We start from the raw sequence: 21,064 nt of genomic DNA, 5'->3' as shown, positions 1-21,064 counted from the left end.
TAATTAACTGAGTTTTCTTTATTCTATCCCAGAATTAGATTTATCACAATAAAGAAAGCAACTGAAAATATTCATCTGCTATGAAGGCCTGAATTTCAGGAAGAAAAATTATGCAATCACAGGCTAACATAGCCTCAGTGCTTACCACAGATCACCTGCAAGAGACCTCAAAGCACTAGAATTGATGTCTGTTTCAACAGTTAAGCTCTCTTCATTTCAATAAGTCATCATTCTCATTAAAGCCAATGGAACAGAAAGTTACATACTGATATGTTGAATAACAACATGTAGGGCACAATCTGCATCTTCCTTGAAACTTCCAGGAATGCTGTGCTTACCTGTGATGTGTGGGTGCTTCATCAAGAGCAGTAGAGCAAATTGCATTGTTAAACTTGAGGACTCGGTCCCACCAAAAAACAGATCAGTTACCAGTGATACCAGATGATCGAGATTGTAGATAGTCTGCTGATTGCCATTTTCCTAAGAATGGTTTAATACAATTATCTGATAAATATTACCATTTCACAATCAACTACATACTTATTTATTAGGAAGCACAATTTGATTAAGTACAAATAAGAAAGTTGAAGCATTAAGCTAGCTGCTTTGTGAAGGATTTGCTTTAACTTGTTCTCAAAGTCTTTCATGGACTAACAATAGCTGCAGACTCTCCACAAAGTTCAAATTTTATAAATGAGGTGATCAATCATTCCTACCAAGATAAGGTATGGTTCACAGTCAGTACATTCAGGTTCCACTCTACATGAAAGTCAATTATCAATATTATCTATATAATATGGAAGAGTTGATAACTTATATGTAAAAAAAAAAAAGATACTAAGTTGTGAAGACAGAACATGACACATTTGTGACCTGAATAAGATAAAGCCAATAAGGAGACAGATGCAGGTGACAAAGGTGCAAAGATGATGTGCTACAAGGTCATCAACAAGGTTATAGCTTTAAGTTTTGAGGCAGGAGCAGAAATAAAATATAATTATTTTCTGTCACCATGATATCATCATGATCTCTAGATGGCCTTTAGTGCATCTAATATTTTATAATCAACACCTAGCAAAAGCACTAGAATTCTCTGTATTGATACCAAGAAGACAAAGACACTCATCTCCCTTTGGAATGCAGCTTCATAGTTGTCTTTGTAACCATAAATTTTGCATTTATGGCTTGAATACATCTTCAATAAATAGTGCTGGTCTAACTGGAGGTCTGTATGTAAAAGGATGTGTGTAGATCCATATTTATCACTTGGTCCAAAGCTCAAGTCAATATGGATCAACGTCTTCAACATAAAGCCAGATACAATGAATCATTTTTTATTAATCAATTTATTCATTTACATTTTAAATATTATTCCCCTTTCTCATTTCCCATCCACAAATTCTTCATCCCATTCCCCTCTACTTTGTTCCTACATGGGTGCTCCTCAATCCATTCACTTACTCACACCTCAGAGCTCTGGCATCTCCCTTCCTTAGGGAATCAAGTTTCCAACAAGACCAAGTCCCTCCTCTCCCACTGGTGCCAGATGAGGCAGTCCTCAGGTACAGATGTAGTGGAACCCATGGACCAGTTGTTATATACACATTGGTTGATTATGTAGTCCTGGAAATATCTGAGGGGTCCTGGTAATTTATACTGTTGTTGTTCCAATGGGTTTGCAATCCCATTCATCTCCTAGGGCTCTTCCCCTGACTTTTCCATTATGGTCCCCAGGTACAGGTACATTATGGTCCAATTGTTGACTGTGAGCATTTGCATTGGTCTTAGTCAGGTGCTGGCAGAGACTCTCAGAGGAAAGCAATATGAGGTTCCTGTCTGTGAACACATCATTTTGAGTAGAAGTAGGCTACCGATTTGTTTTTGTTAATTTAATATCCAGCCACTTTGCTACAGTTGTTTTTCAGGTTTAGGAGTTCTCTAGTAGAACTTTGATGGTCACTTAAGTATACTATCATATCATCTACAAATAGTAATAACTTGACTTCTTATTTTCCAATTCGTATCCATTTGACCTCCATTTCTTGTCGAATTACTCAGGCTGAGACTTCTAGTACTATATTGAATAGGTAGGCAGAGAGTGGGCAGCCATCAAGAGACTGATCCACCTGTGTATTCATCACATATACAGAAACCTAACCCAGATACTATTGCAAATGCCAAGAAGTGCTTGCTCACTGGAGCCTGATATAGCTGTCTCCTGAGAGGCTCTGTCACAGTCTGATAAATACAGAGGCAGATGTTCATAGCTAAGCATTGGACTGAGCACGGGGTACCCAAATCAGGAGTTTGAGAAAGGACTGAAGAAGCTGAAGGGTTTTGCAACCCCATATAGAGAACAATATAAAACAAATAGACCTCCCAAAGCTCCCAAGGACTAAACCACCAACCAAAGAGTATCCATGGAGCAACCCATGGCTCCAGCTGCATATGTAGCTGAGGATACTTTTCTTGTGGGCATCATAGGGAGGAGAGGCCCTTGGTCTTATGAAGGTTCGATGACTCAGTGTAAGGAATTGACAGGGAGGCAGGAGTGGGTGGATATGTGTGGAAGCACCCTCATAGAAGCAGGGGGAGGACAGATAGGATAGGGGTTTTCCAGAGTGGAAAGTGGGAAAAGGGATAACATTTGAAATGTAAATAAATAAGACATCTAATAATAATAATAATAATAATAATAATAATAATAATAATAATAATAATAATAATAATAAAATGAATTTCCTGCTCACATATGTCCTAAACTTGCTCTCTCTTCCTGCTCCTGTAATAACCTTGTACCCAACGATGTTACTCTCAATAAAATGTACTCTGAATGCATTTACCCCCCTATGCCTTTTCAATGTAATCATCCCCAGACTTTTATAATATTTCTAGGATAAATAACATGGTTATTCCTTTTTTTTTTGATCTAGAGAATATTCATTGAGACACTTTCCATATGATTCTTTTAACATTTTTATACCTATATATATGAAAAGCAAATTAATATAAAAAAATCTTTCCTCAAATAAAATTTTCTTGCCCTAGCCTAAAGAAACAAAACCATCATAGATTTACAGTCTATGGTAGAATCATCTCAGGAATATTACATGGTAATTTTTATCTTCTCCAAAATGACTCCTGATAATTTATAAAATAAAGTGTTATTCACTTGTTCAAAATGATTAACAAAGTTTAAAAATAATTGTGTGTAGGATACTTGAAAACTATATACAAGATCACTTTTATATAATCATCCACAATGATCAAGTCAATTTCATTACAGACATATAAGACTTCTATCAACATGTAAAGAGTTTTGATCTCCAGATTATGCAGAATTATATGTAAGCAAAACTGCCTTATACATGGTATAAGAATTTAGAAATAAAAAGCAATGGATCTATTAAGATATATATTATCTTTTGAAAATTTTAAGTCTTTTAGCAAAACCAAATATGAAATTATACTTTGAATGAGAAACCTCATTACTGGGGATGTGAATACAGACGAGGAAAACATAGCATCAAGAAATTTCTGTATAGATATTCATAGATAAATAGCTCAGAGAACTCTAAGGAGCATATGGTCCCCAATGAAATAGCTAGAGAAAGGACACAATGAGCTGAAGTGGTTTTCAGCCCAATAAGAAGAAAAACAATATGAAGTAACGAGTACTCCCAGAGCTACCAGGGACTAGCCAACCAAACAAAGAGTATAGATGGTGGGACTCATGGCTCCAGCTATTTGTGTAACAGAGAATGGACTAGTCAGTCATCAATGGGAGGAGAGTCCCTTAGTCCTGTGAAGGTTCTATGCCCCAGTATATGACAATGCCAGGGACAGGAAGTGGGAGAGGAAGGGTTCGTGAACAGGGGGAGAGGGAGGAAATAGGTTTTTTCAGAAGGGAAACCAGGAAAGGGGAGAACATTTGAAATATAAAAAAAGAAAAAATCTAATAAAAAAAGAAATAATGCAAAGATACATGAATGATGATGTATAAGTGCATTGTAGTTCCCTTGTTTGTAAAATGAAGTTTGTTGTATTTAAAAAAGACAGTACAGAAAGAAGTTGGAAACTTAGGGACAATCGCTACATCTAAATTACCAGTTTGTCTACATCTCTGAATACACCACAGTCTGAAGGCTTCCCAGGAGTTCTACTGCACACAGGGCAGTGGGTAAGGGATGGTCCCAAACAGCTTCAGCAGGTGGGAATCTTTATTGGTCCAAGTCAACTCGAAACTCATCACTCCCCCACCCCTGACCCCCTGAATTCCACTTCCCTTCTGGCCTGCATCTTCTGCCAGAGCAGAACACCACCTTGCCTACTCCTCTGAAGGAATCAGTGCCTCAAGGCTTCCCAGGAATTCCACTGCATGGAGGACAATAAACACCACAGCCTGAATCCTCCTAGGAGTTCCATTGCATACAGGGCAATAAACTCAACAGTCTGAAAGCCTCCCAGGAGTTCTGCTGCACAAAGGACAACAGACAACATAGTCTTAAGGTCTCCCAAAGCAGAGGTACAAAAAAGGCAACAATTGAACTGTTCTTTTGAAGACCTATCAGTCTGAAGGAATCCCAGGAGATTTGCAGCAGCCAGAAAAACAGATCATGAGCATATATGCCCATTGAAGACACCACAATCTAAAGGATGCCCACAAGAGTCACTGCAGCCCAGGCAACATTGGCATACATGCCCCACTGAAGATGCCACAGTCTGAAGAACTCACAGGATGTCTGCTACAGCCAGAACCATAGGTCTCCCTGCATAGGAGACCCGCAGTAAATAAATTTACACAGAAGGCAACCTCTAGACAGAGATATCCAGACCAGCTAACACCAGGAATAACAAGATGGTGAAAGTTAATCACAAGATCATAAGTATCAGAAGCCAACACACTTTACAGTCATCTGAACCCACTTCTCCCACCACGTCAAACCCTGGATACTGCAAACACTTAAAAATCAGGAAGCTGACCTAAAATCCTATATCATGAAGATAATAAAGTCCTTTAAAGAAGATATAAATAACTCACTGAAAGAAATACAGGAAAACATATATAAAGAGGTAGAAGCTCTAAAAGAGGAAACAAATAAATCCCTAAAAAAAAAAAAAAGGAAAACAAAATCAAACAGGTGATGGAATTAAACAAAGGTTTCCAAGACCTAAAAGTGAAAGTAAAAACAATTAAAAAAACAAAAATGGATGCAGCCCTAGATGTGGAAAACCTAGTAAAGAGGTCAGGAACTACAGATGTAAGCATCACCAACAGAATACAAGAGATAGAAGAGAGAATATCACTCATAGAAATTACTTTAGAAGACATTGAAAAACGAGTAAATTAAAACACAAATCATATAATACTCCTAAGCCAAAAGATCCAGGAAACCTAGGACACATGAAAAGTCCAAATCTAAGTATAGTAGGAATAGATGACATTTAAGAATCACAGTTCAAAGGACCCAAGCATATGTTCAACAAAATCATAGAACACTTCCACAATGTAAAGAATGCTATAGATATAAATATTAAAGAAGCCTATAGTACACCAAATAGACTGGACAAAAAAAAATTCTCTGTTTCATACTAATCAAAACAAAAAATGCAAAGAACAAAAACAAAGTATTAAAAGCTGCAAGAGATAAAGGCAAAGAACAATATAAAGCAGACCTATCAACAGAGAAAATAAAATCCAGGAGAACCTGGACAGAGATCACACATACCCTAAAAGAACATGAATGCCATCCAAGAATACTATACCCAGAAAAACTGTCAATTAACATCAATGTAGAAACCAAAATATTCTAGGACAAACAAAATTTAAACAATATCTATCTACAAATGAAATCTACAAGGATTCTAGAAGGAAAAATCCAAAACAAAGAGGGTACCTATACCAAAATAAAAGCAAGATATTAATCATGTCACAACAAAAACAATGTGAGAGGATCACTTACATAAGTCACTTATAAGAACAAACATACTAAGAATTAATAATCATCTGTCCTTAATGTCTTTCAATATCAATGGACACAATTCCCCTATAAAAACCACAAAAGTTAACAGAAAAACACAGGAGAGTTTTAGTGCAGAATTCTATCAGACATTCAAAGAAGACCAAATACAAACACATCTCAAAATATTTCATAAATACAAAAAGAAGGAACAATACCCAATACTTTTTTTAAGCCACAGTTACACTGATGCCCAAACAACACAAAGACCCAACAGAGAAAGAGAACTTCAGTCCAATTTCCTTCATGAATACTGATGCAAAAAAAAAAACTCAATAGAATTTCTGTAAAATGAATCAAAGAACACATCAAAATAATCATTTACCATAATCAATTAAGCATCATCCTTGGTATGCCTGGATGGTGCAATATGTAAAAGTCCATCAATAAAGTCTACCTTATAAACAAACTCAAAGGGGAAAAAAGCACTTGATCATCTCATTAGAAGCAGAAAAGGCCATTGAGGAAAACAAAATCAACACACCTTCATGCTAAAAGAAACAGAATAGGAATTCAATGTCAATACCTAAATATAAAAGCAATATGCAGCAAGACAATATACAAAAACAAAAGGAGAGAAACTTAAATCAATTCCACTAAAATCAAGGAAAGACAAGGCTGTCCAATTTCCCTCTATCTATTCAATGTATTACTTGAAGTTCTAGCCAGAGCAATTAGAGATCCAACGGAGACCAAATGGATACAAATTAGAAAGGAGGATGTCAAGATTTCACTATTTGAAGATGATATAATAGTATACTTAAGTGACCCTAAAATTCCTCAAGAGAACTCCTACAGCTGATAAACAACTTCAGCAGAGAGGCTGGATACAAAATTAACTCAAACAAATGAGTAGCTTTCTTCTACTCAAAGGATAAACAGACTTAGAAAGAAATTACAGAAAAGACACACTTTACAATAGTCACAAATACTATGATATATCTTGCTGTGACTCAAACCAAGCAATGAAAGATCTGTTTGACAAAAACTTCAATTCTTTGACAAAGAAATGGAAGAAGACCTGAGAAGAGGGAAAGAACTCCCACTCTCATGGATCTACAGGACTAACATAGTAAAAATGGCCATCTTAATAAAAGCCATCTACAGATTCAGTGCAATCCCCATCAAAATTCCACCTTGATTCTTCACACAGAGAGAAAGAACAATTCTCAAATTTATCTGAAACAACAAAAATCCCAAAACATATATATATATATAAAACATTCTCAACAATGAAAGAAGTTCTGAGGTAATCACCATACTTGACATCAAGACAAACTACAGAACAATACTGATAAAAACAAAATGGTATTGGTACACAGACAGACAGATCAATGAAATAGAATTGAAGACCCAGAAATGAACCCAAACACTTTTCGTTACTTAATCATTGACAAAGGACCCAAAACCATCCAATGGCTAAAGACATCATTTTTAGCAAATGGTGCTGATTCAACTGGTGGTCAGCATGTAGAAGAATGCATATAGACCAGTTCTTATCTCCTTGTACAAAGCTTGGTCCAGGTAGATCAGGGACCTCCACATAAACCAGATATGCTGAATCAAATAGAAGAGAAAGTGGGAAAGAACCTTGAACACATTTGTACAGGAGAAAATTTCCTGAACAGAACTCCAATGGCTTGTGCTGTGAGATCAAGAATTGACAAATGGGACTTCATAAAATTGAAAAGCTTTTGTAAGGTGAAAGACACTGTCAATAGGAAAAAAAAGCAATCCACACATTGGGAACAAATCTTTACCAACCCTACATCCAATAGAGGACTAACATACAAAATATACAAATAACTCAACATGTTACACTCCAGAGAACTAAATAATTCTATTAAAAATGGGATACAGAGCAAAACAATTCTCAACTGAGGAACCTCAATTGATTGAGAAGCACTTAAAGAAATATTCAACACCCTAAGTCATCAGAGAAATGCAAATCAAAGCAATCCTGAGATTATACCTTGTACCATTCAGACTGTCTAAAATCGAAAACTGAGATGAAAGCAAATGCTAGAGAAGATGTGGAGAAAGAGCAATACTCCTACATTGCTGGTGGGATTGCAAGCTGCTACAACCATTCTCAAAATCATACTGGCTGTTCCACAGAAAATTGAAAATAGTTTTACCTGAAGACCCAACTATAACACACTTGGGAATATACCAAAAAATGATTGAACATATAAAAGAACACATGTTCCACTATGTTCATACCAGTATTCTTTATAGTATTCATGAGCTGGAAACAAACCATTCAGACTGTCTAAAATCAAAAACTGAGATGAAAGCAAATGCTAGAGTAGATGTGGAGAAAGAGCAATACTCCTCCATTGCTGGTAGGATTGCACGCTGCTACAACCACTCTCAAAATCATACTGGCTGTTCCACAGAAAATTGAAAATAGTTATACCTGAAGACCCAACTATAACACACTTGGGAATATACCAAAAAAATGATTGAACATATAAAAGAACACATGTTCCACTATGTTCATACCAGAGTTCTTTAGAGTATTCATGAGCTGGAAACAACCCAGATGAGCCTCAACAGAGGAATGGACACAGAAACTGTAGAACTTTTACACAATGGAATAGTACATATCTAATATCAAATAAAATTGACTTTCAATCAAAAGATGTAAAAAAAAAGATACAAAAATAGAACGTTTCACACTAAAACAAAAGAATATAAGTTCTTCTTAGCACTTCACGGTACCTTTTCCAAAACTGACCATATAATTGGACACACCATGAGCCACAACCAATTCTAGAAGATTGAAATAATGCCATGCACATTACCAGATCACCATGGACTAAGATTGGTCTTCAATAACAACAAAAACAACAGAAAACCCATGCACATGTGAAAGATGAATGAACTTCTACTTAGAGATAACTTGGTCAGAGAAGAAATAAAAAAAGAATTAAAGAATTTTTAGAATTTAATGAAAATGAAGGCACAGCATACCAAAGCTTATGGGATACAAGAAAAGAAGTGATAAGAGGAAAACTGTAGCTCTGAGTGCCTCCATAAAGAAATTAGAGAGAGCATAAACTAGCAGCTAACAGCACATCTGAAGTTTCGAGAACAAAAAGAAGGAAATACACCCAAGATGAGTAGAATGCAGGAAATAATCAAATGCAGGACTGAAATCAGCCAAGTAATATAAGAGAAGTATAAAAAATTAACAAAATCATGAACTGGTTCTTTGAGAAATTCAACATGATAGATAAACCTTTAGCCATACTAAGAAGAAGGCACAGAGACTGTATCTAAATTAACAATATCAGAAATGTAAAAGGAGACATAAGAATGCAAACTGAAGAAATTCAACTACTTATTAGGTCCTACTACAAAAGCTTATACTCTACAAATCTGAAAATGTTGATGAAATGGATAATTTTCTAGACAGATACAAAGGAATAAAATTTAATCACAATCAAGTAAACTATCTACACACTCCCATAAGCCCTAAAGAAATAGAAGCAGTCACTAAAAGTTTATCAATTGAAAAGAACAGAGGAGCAGACAGGTTTAGTGCAGACTTCTATCAGAACTTCACAGAATCCTTAAGAACAATACTGTTCAAACTATTCCACAAAAGTCTTGGAAAAATCATGAATTAAATTCCCATACCTAAACATAATAAAAGTAATGTACAGCAAACCAACAGCCAACATCAAACTAAATGGAGAGAAAGATGCAACAATTTCACTAAAATCAGGGTCTAGACAAGGCTGCCCACTCTCTCACTGCCTATCATTATACTATTTGAAGATGTAGCCAGAGCAAGTAGACAACAAAAATAGGTCAAAAGGATAACAATTGGAAAGAAAGAAGTAAAGATATCACTACTTGCAGATGAAACGATAGTATACTTAAGTAATGCAAATAATTGCAGTAGAGAACATCTACAGGTGATAGACAGCTTCAGTAAAGTGGCTGGACACAAAATTTACTGAAATAAGTCAGTAGCTTTCCTCTATACCAATGATAAATGGGTGGAGAAAGAAATTAGAGACAACACCTTTACAATAAAACACAAATAATTTGCAGTAAATCTAAGGAAACAAGTGAAAGATCTGTATGATAACATCATGTACCTCAACAAAGAAACTGAAGAAGACCTCAAAATATGGAGAGATCTCTCATGCTCATGGATTGGAAGAAATAACATAGTAAAAATGGCCATTCTACCAAAAACAATCTACAGATTCAACACAACCACTATCAAAATCCCAACACATTTCTTTAAAGTGATGTAAAAAAACAATTCTCAAATTCATCTGGAAAGGCAAAAAAAGAATAAAGAAAACAATACTTAACAAAAAGCTAACTACTGCAGGAATAACCATCCCTGACCTCAAGCTATACTACAGAGCAATAGTGATAAAAACTGCATGATATTCACTCAGAAACAGAGACATTGGTCAATGCAATAGAATTGAAGACCCAGGTATTAAAACACACACTTATAGACACTTGATCTTTGACAAAGAAGCCAAATAAACAATGGGAAAAATGCATCTTTAATAAATAGTACTGGTCTAACTGGCTGTCTATATATAGAAAAATGAAAATATACCCATATTTGTCACCTTGAAAATCTAAAGTCCAAGTGAATCAAAGACCTCAACATAAAACCAGATTCACTGAATCTAATAAAAAAGAAAGTACGAAAGATACTTGAACTCATTGACACAGGAGGAAATTTCCTAAACATAACTCCAATGTCTTATAACCTAAGATCAAGCATTGGTATGAAGGACCATATGAAACTTGAAAGATTCTGTAAGGCAAATGTATGGAACTAGAAAATAACTTCTTGAGTGAGGTAACTCAGACCCTAAAGGACATGTATGTCATGTACTCACTAATAAGTCGATACTAGACAAAAAAGTACAGAATCTCCAGGATAAAAATCCTCACAACTCAAGGTTAACAGGCCAAAGGGCCCAAGTAAGGGTACCTCAGTCCCACTTGGTAGAGAGAAGAAAACAATCACAGGGGTTTTGAGTGGGCAGAAGGTGGAAGAGACCTGGGTGGGAGAGCAGAAAACACAAAGCAGAGAAGGGGAACATGTAATGTTTTGTGGTGGAAACAAGACAGGAACCCTGAGAGCCAGCAACTTCAGGACGTAAGAGTTAAGGTATCCCCTAATATGTACCAATGACATGGAAGGTGAGAGATTCTATGGACTCAAAGTGCAGAATCTTAGATGAATGGCCCTATTGTGGGAAGTGGGAACTTTTTGAGTCCACTTCCAGTAGAAACACAGGACAAGTGGGGGGATGGTGTAGCCTTCCCACAGTCAAAATATTGGACCCAGGTTTGTTGATTTCTAAAAGAATTGCACATACAAAAATGGAGAAGAGCATGAGGGAAAGGAAGTCTGGTGACAGGCCCAAATTGGGTTCCATCTCAAGGTGGTGCTACAAGGCCTGACATCATTACTTATGCTATGGTGTACTTAGAGTCAGCAGTCTAGCATGTCTGCCCACTTAGAGGCCCATCAAGCAGCTGACCTAAATAGAGGCAGATAAAGCCTGAAGTTGAGAACCCCTGTGGTTGAATTAGGGAGATGTTGGAAGAAGATGAGGAGGTGGGTGACCCCACAGGAAGACCAACAGGGTCAACTAACCTGGATCCCCCAGATCTCTCAGACACTGAGCCATCAACCATGCAGTATACACTAGCTGATCTGAGGCCCCTGACACATATACAAAAGGGGACTTCCAGATCTGGCCTCAGTGAGAGAAGATACATCTAAGCCCTCAAGAGACCTGAGGCCCCAAGGAGTGGGAAGTTCAAGTGGGGTGGTGGGTTGGGGGTGAGGCAGAGAAGGAAGTATGAGTTAAGGAACAGGCAGAGGGCAGACCTGAAAGGGGATAATGACTGGAGAGTGAAAAAAGATTAGTAATAGTAGTAGTAATTTTTAGTATCAGGGCATCCAAAGCCCAATGGCAACAGCTTTGCCACTTGGGTTTCCAACATTTTTGTTATTAGCAAGGGCAAGAAACCATGGATCTCTTCTCCCAGAGGAAAAAGAATCTGCCTCACCATTGCTGAAGATAGAGATAGATGGAGGAATGTTCCCCATCTATACACACACACACACACACACACACACATATATATATATATATATATATATATATATATATACACATATATATATGTACACATATATATGTATATATACACATATATATGTTCCCCATATGTATGTATATATATATATATACATATATATATATATATGGGTTCTGATGTAGTGGCCACAGATAAAGGTGGGAAATGAGCCCAATGGATTCTGGGAATATGGTGGCTGTTGTCCTGACAACAGGTCTGTGAGACACACCCATGTGATGCCACAGGTTTTGGATGTTCTGATGCTAACAGTAATAACAACAACAATAATAAAAATAATAATAATAATAATAATAATAATAATAATAATAATAATGTAAATAAAAATCAACATAAATAAAAATGTCAATCTCTGAATGAATTCTCACTGACATCCTTACAGAAATTGAAGTGCTATCTAAAAATTCATATAGAAGTTTAAAGGATCCAGATTGGACAAGCAGTCTTGAAAAACAAGTAACATAGTCCAGGGAGACACAGTGCTGGATTTTTAAATAGTGTTAATAAGCTTCATTAATGAGGAACTGTTACACTGCACCAGAATTGACTGCTAACAGCAAACCTAAATGACATCAATTGTTTTATAAATTAGAGTGTCAAAGAAATTGTGGAAAACTGTCTTTTTCCTAAATTACACAATACCAATAGTTAATCCTGACAGCACATCAAATAGATACCTATCTTTAACAACACTACAGCAAATTCATCAAAAAATTTCATCCATCTACTCTTTCCAATAGTACAGCACAATCATCCATTTAAAAACTTTTATAGGGCCCAGCTCAAGGGGAGGCCACAAGGCTTCACACTATTATTGAGGATATAGAGCACCCACAAAAAGGACCTATCATGACTGACCTTTGAACAACCCAACAAGCAGCTGAAAAGTCAGATGCAGATGTTTGTACTGAACCAATGGACAGAAGCCGTTGACACCTGTTGTTGAATTAAGGAAGGATGAAAGAAGCTGAGGAGAAGGAAGATCCTGTTGGAGAACCAGCAGCCTCAATTAATCTGGACCCCCAAGATCTCTCAAAAACTGGACCACCAACCAGACAGCATACACTAGCTGATATGAGGCCCTCAACACACATACAGCAGAGGACTGCTGAGTCTGTCTTCATTCACATATGATGTACCTAACCTTCAAAAGACTGAAGGACCCAAGGAGTTTAGATGTCAGGAGGGGGGGGCATGTCCCCTCATGTGGAGACAGAGGGTGAGGAGGAGGTGGGGGATGTCGAGAAGTTGGAGGATGTATGGAGAGGGTGGTGAGTGTAATATGGAGTGTAAAAAATAAATTAATTAAAAATAAATTAAATATAAAATAAAAAGTTAAAAAAAAAAACCTCTATAAAGTCTATTGCTGCGAATAAGATCTTATCTTTTTAAACACTTATTGTGTGGTCTGGTAGCTCACTGTTGCAGCCCTGGTTAGCCTCTATGTTGCTGAGGCCTGTGGTGGGGTGAATTGGTCAAAAAGGAGGCAATGTATAAATGTGATATTTTATTATAGGAAAGAGAAAATAGGTCAGTCATGTAGAGAGAAAGAAAGGAGAGGAAGTAGAGGAGATAAGAAGGAGAGAAAGACAGAGACAGAGACAGACAGACAGACAGACAGACAGACAGAGACAGAGGGAGGGAGGGAAAGGAGAGGAAGAAAACAATAGAGCAAGAGAGGAAAGCAAGGAAGCAAGAGAAGACAAAGAGCAAGGGAGAGGGGAGGGAGCAAACCACCCCTTATATTGCATAATGCTTATCTATCTGTCTTTGGGGTGAGGCATGCCTGGCTGGGGTGAGTGGCTGGGGGTGGGGTCCAGCTACAATGTTGGGAGCCTGAGGCTTCCTGATTCATGATAGAGCACACATCTCCTGCAGGGGCAGCTGTGAGAGGTTGTGACAGAGAGGAACCAAAGACTCAGGAGTTATACCTGAACTCCTACTCCCTGGAGGCAGAAACTGCCCACTGGTTCTCCAGGGTTCTAGACCTATTACTTGACAGAGCCTAAGTTGCCTGAACAAACCACTGTCCAACAACATATGATATAAAAGTGATCCACATGTTCATTTTAATACAGAACTAGTTATGATTTTTAACCAAGTTGTAATTTCTTTCATATTATCTGCCACTTTCCTTATCATTCTATCCTGCTTGATTATTTTAATTATTGGGATTTTTTGGCTTTTAATTCAAAAATAGGGCAAAGGGTGGGACCAACCAGTAGAAAAAGGCCACAGAAGTGACAGAGCAGCTGTGACTGGGTCCTTTCTATGTCCATCTACAACTGGGAGGGATAGCTGATCCACAACCCTCTGTGCATCTCTCACACAAATGGAGAGCTTGCCTCTAGGGAGTGCTCTAACCCCAAGACTCAGACAAGATTGCCAATTTCTCTCCAGTGATTTTCTAAAATATAAACAGACAGGAGATACAGGCAGCAGAAGCAGCAGAGTAGCTGGCAAAGGATCCTTTCTACCTCCATCTGTACCCAGGAGGGATAGCTGATCCATAGCCCTCTGTGCACAAATCTTACCATGGGTGTACTGATCTCCCAGGGGTACTGAAACAAGCTTACAGACCCACAGGAGGAACAAGTGCAAGCCAGAGACAGCAAGAACATCTAACACCAGAGATTAACAGATGGCAAAAGGCAAATGGAACAATCTGAACAACAGAAACCAAGACTACTTGTCTGAATCAGAACCCAGTACTCCCAAAACAGCAAATCCAGGATACTGCAACACATCAGAAAATTAAGATTTGTATATAAAATAAAATCTCATGATGGTGATAGAGGAATTTAAGAAGGACATAAATAACTCCCTGAAAGAAATACAGGAGAGCACAGGTAAACAGCTACAAGCCCATAAAAAGGAAACACAAAAATCCCTACAAGAATTACAAGAGAACATGAGTAAACAAGTAGAAGCTCTTAAAAAGGAAACACACACACACACACACACACACACACACACACACACACACACAAAATCTCTTAAAGAATTACAGGAAAGCACAACCAAACACGTGAAGGAATTGAACAAAACCATCCAGGATCTAAAACTGGAAATAGAAACAATTAAGAAATCACAAAAAGAGACAACTCTGGAGATAGAAAGCCTAGCAATGAAGTCAAGAAACATAGATACAAGCATTACCAAAAGAGTACAAGAGATAGAAGAGAGAATCTCAGGTGCAGAAGATACAACAGAAAACATTTACACAGAAGTCAAAGAAACCAAAAAAAAAAAAAGTTGTACAACACCATGACCCATAATTAGGACAGTGGTGTTTCATGCCTTTAATCCCAGCACTTGTGAGTTCGAAGCCAGCCTGGTCTAGAGACTGAATTCCAGGACAGCTAGGGCTATACAAAAAAACCTTGTCTCAAAAATCCAAAAAAAAGGCAAAGGAAATAAAAAGTGCAAAAATTTCCTAACCTAAAACATCCAGCACACAATGAGAAAACCAAACCTAAGGATAAGAGGTACAGAAGAGTGTGAAGACTTCCAGCTTAAAAGTCCAGTAAATATTTTCAACAAAATTATAGAAGAAAACTTGCCTTGCCTAAAAATAGAGATGCCCATGAACATACAAGAAGCCTACAGAACTCCAAATAGTTTGAATGAGAAAAGAAATTCCTCCCATCACATAATAATCAAAACACCAAATACACAAAACAAAGAAAGAAAATTAAAAGCACTGAGGCAAAAAGGTCGAGTAACATATAAATGCAGACCTATCAGAATTACACCAGATTACTCACCAGAGACTATGAAAGATCCTGTGCTGATGTCATTCAGAACCTAAGAGAACACAAATGCCAGCCCAGGCTACAATACCCAGAAAAACTCTCAATTGCCATTGATTGAGAAACCAAGGTATTCATTTCAAAACAAAATTTACACAGTATCTTTCAGTAAATCCAGCCCTTCAAAGAAAAATAAATGGAAAACTCCAACCCAAGGACAGAAACTATATTCTAGAAAAAGCAGGAAATAATCTTCCAACAAAAGTAAAAGAAGACAGACACATGAACAGAATTCCACCTCTAACAACAAAAATAACAGGAAGCAACAATGACTAGTCCTTAATTTATATTAATAACAACAGACTCAACTTCCCCAAAAAAGGCATAGACTATCAGAGAGGGTATGTAAACAGGATCTAACATTTTGTTGCATTCAGGAAAACTATCTCAGTGACAAAGACAGACACTACCTCAGAATGAAAGGCTGGAAAACAATTTTCAAAGCAAATGGTGCCAAGAAAAAACTTGGAGTAGTCATTCTAGTATTGAATAAAATAGACTTTCAACATAAAGTGATCAAAAAAGATAATGAGGGACACTTCATGTGTGTCAAAGGTAAGATCTACTAAGATGAACTATCAATTCTAAAACTCTATGATCCAAATTCAAGGGCACCTACATTTATAAAAAAACTTTACTAAAGCTCAAAGCACACATTGCACAATATACAGTAATACTGAGAGACTTCAACACCCCACTCTCTGCAATGGATCTATCATGGAACCAGAAACAAAACAAAGACACAGTGAGACTAACAGAAGTTTTGAAACAAATGGATTCAACAGATATCTACAGAATATTTTATCCTAAAACAAAAGAATATATCATCTTCTCAGCACCTCATGGTATCTTCTCCAAAATTGGTAATATAATTGGTCACAAAACAGGACTGAAGAAAAGATATAAATTAATGACTGAACAAGAAGATATAAATTTTCCTTGCATCCTATCAGATTACCATGGACTAAGGCTGCTCATCAAGAACAACATAAACAATAGGAAGCCCACATATACGTGGAAACTTAACAACACTCCATTCAATGGTAACTTGGTCAAGGAAGAAATAAAAATAGAAATTAAATATTTTCTAGAATTTAATAAAAATGAAGCTACAACATACCCAAACTTATGGCACACAATGAAAGCAATCCTAAGAGGAAAATTCATAACTCGGAGTGCCTCCAAAAAGAAACTGGAGAGAGTATACACCAGCAATTTGACAGCACATATGAAAGCTATAGAACAAAAAGAAGCAAATTCACAAAAGAGGAGTTGAAGGCAGGAAATAATCAAACTCAGGGCTGAAAACAACCAAATGGAAACAAAAAGAACTATACAAAGAATCAACCAAACCAGGAGCTGGTTCTGTGAGAAAATCAACACAATAGATAAACCCTTAGCCAGACTAACTAGAGGGCACAGAGACAGTATCCTAATTAACAAAATCAGAAATGAAGATGGAGACATAACACCAGAAACTGAGGAAATTCAAAAATTCATGAGATCCTACTAAAAAATTTATACTCAACAAAACAGTAAAACCTGGATGAAATGGACAGTTTTCTAGACAGATACCAGGTACCAAAGTGAAATCAAGATCAGATAAACAATCTAAAGAGTTCTGTATCCTCTAAAGAAATAGAAACAGTCATTAATACTCTCCCAACCAAAATGAGCCCAGGACCAGATGGGTTTAGTGCAGTATTTTATCAGACCTTCAAATAAGACCTAATATCAATACTCCTCAAACTATTCCACAAAATAGAAACAGAAAATATCTTATCCAATTGAAGCCACAATTACTCTGATACCTAAACCACCCAAAGACCTAACAAAGAAAGAAAACTTCAGACAAATTTCCCTTATGAATATTGAATCAAAAATACCCAATAAAATTATTGCACACTGAATCCAAGAATGCATCAAAAAGATCATGATCAAGGAGGCTTCATCTCAAGGATTCAGGGATGGTTCAATATACAGAAATCCATCAACATAATTCACTATATAAACAAGTTCTAAGAAAAAACTTTAAGATCATCTCATTAGATACAGAGAAATCATTTGACAAAATCCAATACCACTTCATGATAAAAGTCTTGAAAAGATGAAGAATGCAAGGCCTATAACTAAATATAATAAAAAACAATATGCAGCAAACCAGTAGCCAACATCAAACTAAATGGAACAAAAAATGTAGCAATCCCATTAAAATCAGTGACTACATAAGACTGCCCACTATCTCCCTATTTATTCAATATTGAACTTGAAGTCCTACACAGAGCAATTAAACAACAAAAGGAGATCGAAGAGATACAAATTAGAAAGGAAGAAGTTAAATTATTATTATTTGCTGATGATATGATAGTATACTTAAGTGACCCCAAAATCCTACCACAGAACTCTTACACCTGATAAACAATTTCAGCAACAAAGCTAGGTATAAAATTAACTCAAGCAAATAAGTGGCCTTCCTCTGCACATAGGATAAACTGGCTGAGAAAGAAATCAGGGAAACAACATACTTCACAATAGTCACAAATAATATAATATATCTTGGTGTGACTCTAAGTAAGTAATTAAAAGATATTTATGACAAGAACTTTGTTCTGTAAGGCAAAGGACACTATCAATAGGACAAAATGGCAACCAACAGATTGAGAATAGATTTTTACCAATCCTGTATCTGATAGAGGTTTAATATAGAATATATACAAAGAACTCAAAGAGTTAGACTCCTGAGAACCAAATAAGCCTATTAAAAATGGGGTATAAACAAAGAATTCTTAACTGAGGAATACCAAATGGCTGAGAAGGACTTAAAGAAGTGTTCAACATCCTTAGTCATCAGAGAAATGCAAATCAAAACAACCCTGATATTCTACCTCTCACCAGTCAGAATGGCTAAGATCAAAAAATTCAGGTGACAGCAGATGCTGGAGAGGTTGTGAAGAAAGAGGAACACTCCTTCATTACTGGTGGGATTAAAAGCTGGTACTATCAGTTCCTCAGGAATGGCAGTTCCTCAGGAAATTGAACATAGTACTACCAGAGGACCCAGCTATACCACTCATATACTCAGAAGATGCTCCAAAATGTAATAAAGACACATGCTCCACTATGATCATAGCAGCCTTGTTTATATCAGCCAGAAACTGGAAACAGCCCAGATGTCCCTCAATAGAAGAATGGATACAGAAAATGTGGTACTTACATACAATGGAATACTACTTGACAATTAAAAACAATTTGTGAAATAATTATGGAAATGGATGTATCTAGAGAATATCATCCTGAGTGAGATAACCCATTCACAAAAGAACAAACACGGCATGCACTCAGTGATAAGAGGTAATTAGCCCAGAAGCTTGGTATACCCAATATATCATCCACAAACCACAAGAAACTGAAGAAGAAGGAAGACTAATGTGTGGATACTTTGAACCTTTTTAGAATGAGGAACAAAATACACATGGGAGGAGTTGCAGAGACAAAGTATGGAGCTTAGACTACAGGAAGGACAATCCAGACTGCCATACCTGGGAATCCTTCCCATATTCAACCAGCAAACCCAGACACTATTGTGGATGCCAGCAAGAGCTGGATGATAGGAGAATGATATAGCTGTCTCCTGAGAGGCTCTGCCAATACCTGACTAATGAGAAGTAGAGGCTCACATCCATCCATTGGACGGAGCACAGAGTCCCTATTGAAGGGGCTAGAGAAAGGACCCAAGGAGCTGAAGGGTTTGCAGTCCCTTAGTAGGAAGAACAATATGAACTAGTACCCTCAGAGCTCCCAGGAACTAAACCACTATCCAAAGAATACACATGGTAGGATTCGTGGATCCAGCTGCATATGTACTTGAAGATGGCCTAGTCAATCATCAATGGAAAGGTCCTGTGAAGGTTCTATGCCCCAGTGTAGGGGAATGCTAGGGACAGGAAGCAGGAGAGGGTAGGGCAGTTAGCAGGGGGAGGGGAAAGGGAACAGTGGAGGTATTTTTGTTTTTGTATTTTGTTTTTGGAAGGGATCCAAGAGAAGGAGATATCATTTGAAACGTAAGTAAAGAAAATATCTAATAAAAAATAATATATAAAATAAATAAATAATAAAAAACATTAAAAGAAAACAAATTAACACAATTTTTCCCAGCCACACCCACATATGTAATAAAAAAATAGTTTTTTAAAATGAGACTTGAACGATTTAAAACATCACTCGTAAATCTGTAATTATTTAATGAAATCTACAATACATGACAAAGTTGCTAATTTTACAATTACATATTAACACTTTACCTGACATATTTGACTTAGGAAGTAACCAATGAAGTCCCGAGGATTTGTAACATCCAATGATGGGGAGGAATAACATATTGGAGTGTAATAAAAGTAAACTAATTAATAAAAAAGTTTTAAAATTTTAACTTCATTTCTCCCAGCCATACACACACATGTAATAGAGTAAATTATTTTTTTAAAATGATACTTGCATGATTGTAAACATCACTTGATCAGCAAGTATTCAATGAACACCACAATCCATGACAAAGTCACTAATTTTATAATTTTGTATTAACCAATTACCTGAAGTCTTTGAATTAGGAAGTAGTCAATGAAGTCCCGAGGATTTGTAATATCCAATGATTCTTCATGTTCTTTTATTTTCTCTAAAACATAGCTCTTAATATATGTAAAATTTTTGAAAAATATATTATGAATTCCTGGACAATAATTAAGAAGTACAGGCAATGCATTGAAAATCTGCAAAGAAATCCAGGATTTACTAAATAAATACACTATAATGAAGTAATTAAGATATATGTATAACATAATACAAGATCGTTTTAATTGATAGATCAAGATATGAATGAAATTCACCTTAGGTTATTTACTTACATAATACTTTTTCATTCTAATAGATTTGGTGGACAAATTTCTCAAAATGAACAAAGATCATAAAAAATATTTCCACATTCACATATCTTTTGAGTGTAAAGAATGTTCATGTTAGTTACTTAACGATTCAAATAAACTATGTTTTATAAGTTTGAATTACCATGTTATATAG

General features: G+C 36.4%; 2 protein-coding genes across 17 annotated transcripts in view; one reads left to right on the top strand and one right to left on the bottom strand.

Moving 5' to 3' along the window:
• The window catches only part of Fhit (fragile histidine triad diadenosine triphosphatase), a 1,878,988-nt gene that overhangs the window by 1,520,140 nt on the left and 337,784 nt on the right, over positions 1–21,064 (top strand). The window lies entirely within an intron of this gene.
• LOC116072985 (cytochrome P450 2C40-like) overlaps positions 1–21,064 on the bottom strand; it is a 41,980-nt gene that overhangs the window by 14,157 nt on the left and 6,759 nt on the right. Inside the window, exons 5-6 of one of the 2 annotated variants that reach the window (XM_031344623.1) lie at positions 20,581–20,757; positions 339–480 (exon numbers count right to left, since the gene is read on the bottom strand). In XM_031344623.1, coding sequence (XP_031200483.1) covers positions 339–480; positions 20,581–20,757 — 319 coding nt within the window. The remainder of the gene's footprint in view (positions 1–338; positions 481–20,580; positions 20,758–21,064) is intronic. The other variant, XM_031344631.1, reaches the window with a different exon arrangement.

The sequence above is a fragment of the Mastomys coucha genome, unplaced genomic scaffold (genome assembly GCF_008632895.1).
Source record: "Mastomys coucha isolate ucsf_1 unplaced genomic scaffold, UCSF_Mcou_1 pScaffold10, whole genome shotgun sequence".
In the NCBI taxonomy this organism is placed as follows: domain Eukaryota; kingdom Metazoa; phylum Chordata; class Mammalia; order Rodentia; family Muridae; genus Mastomys; species Mastomys coucha.
The sequence above is the reverse complement of the archived record's forward strand: the minus strand, read 5'-3'. Positions and strand labels throughout refer to the sequence as shown.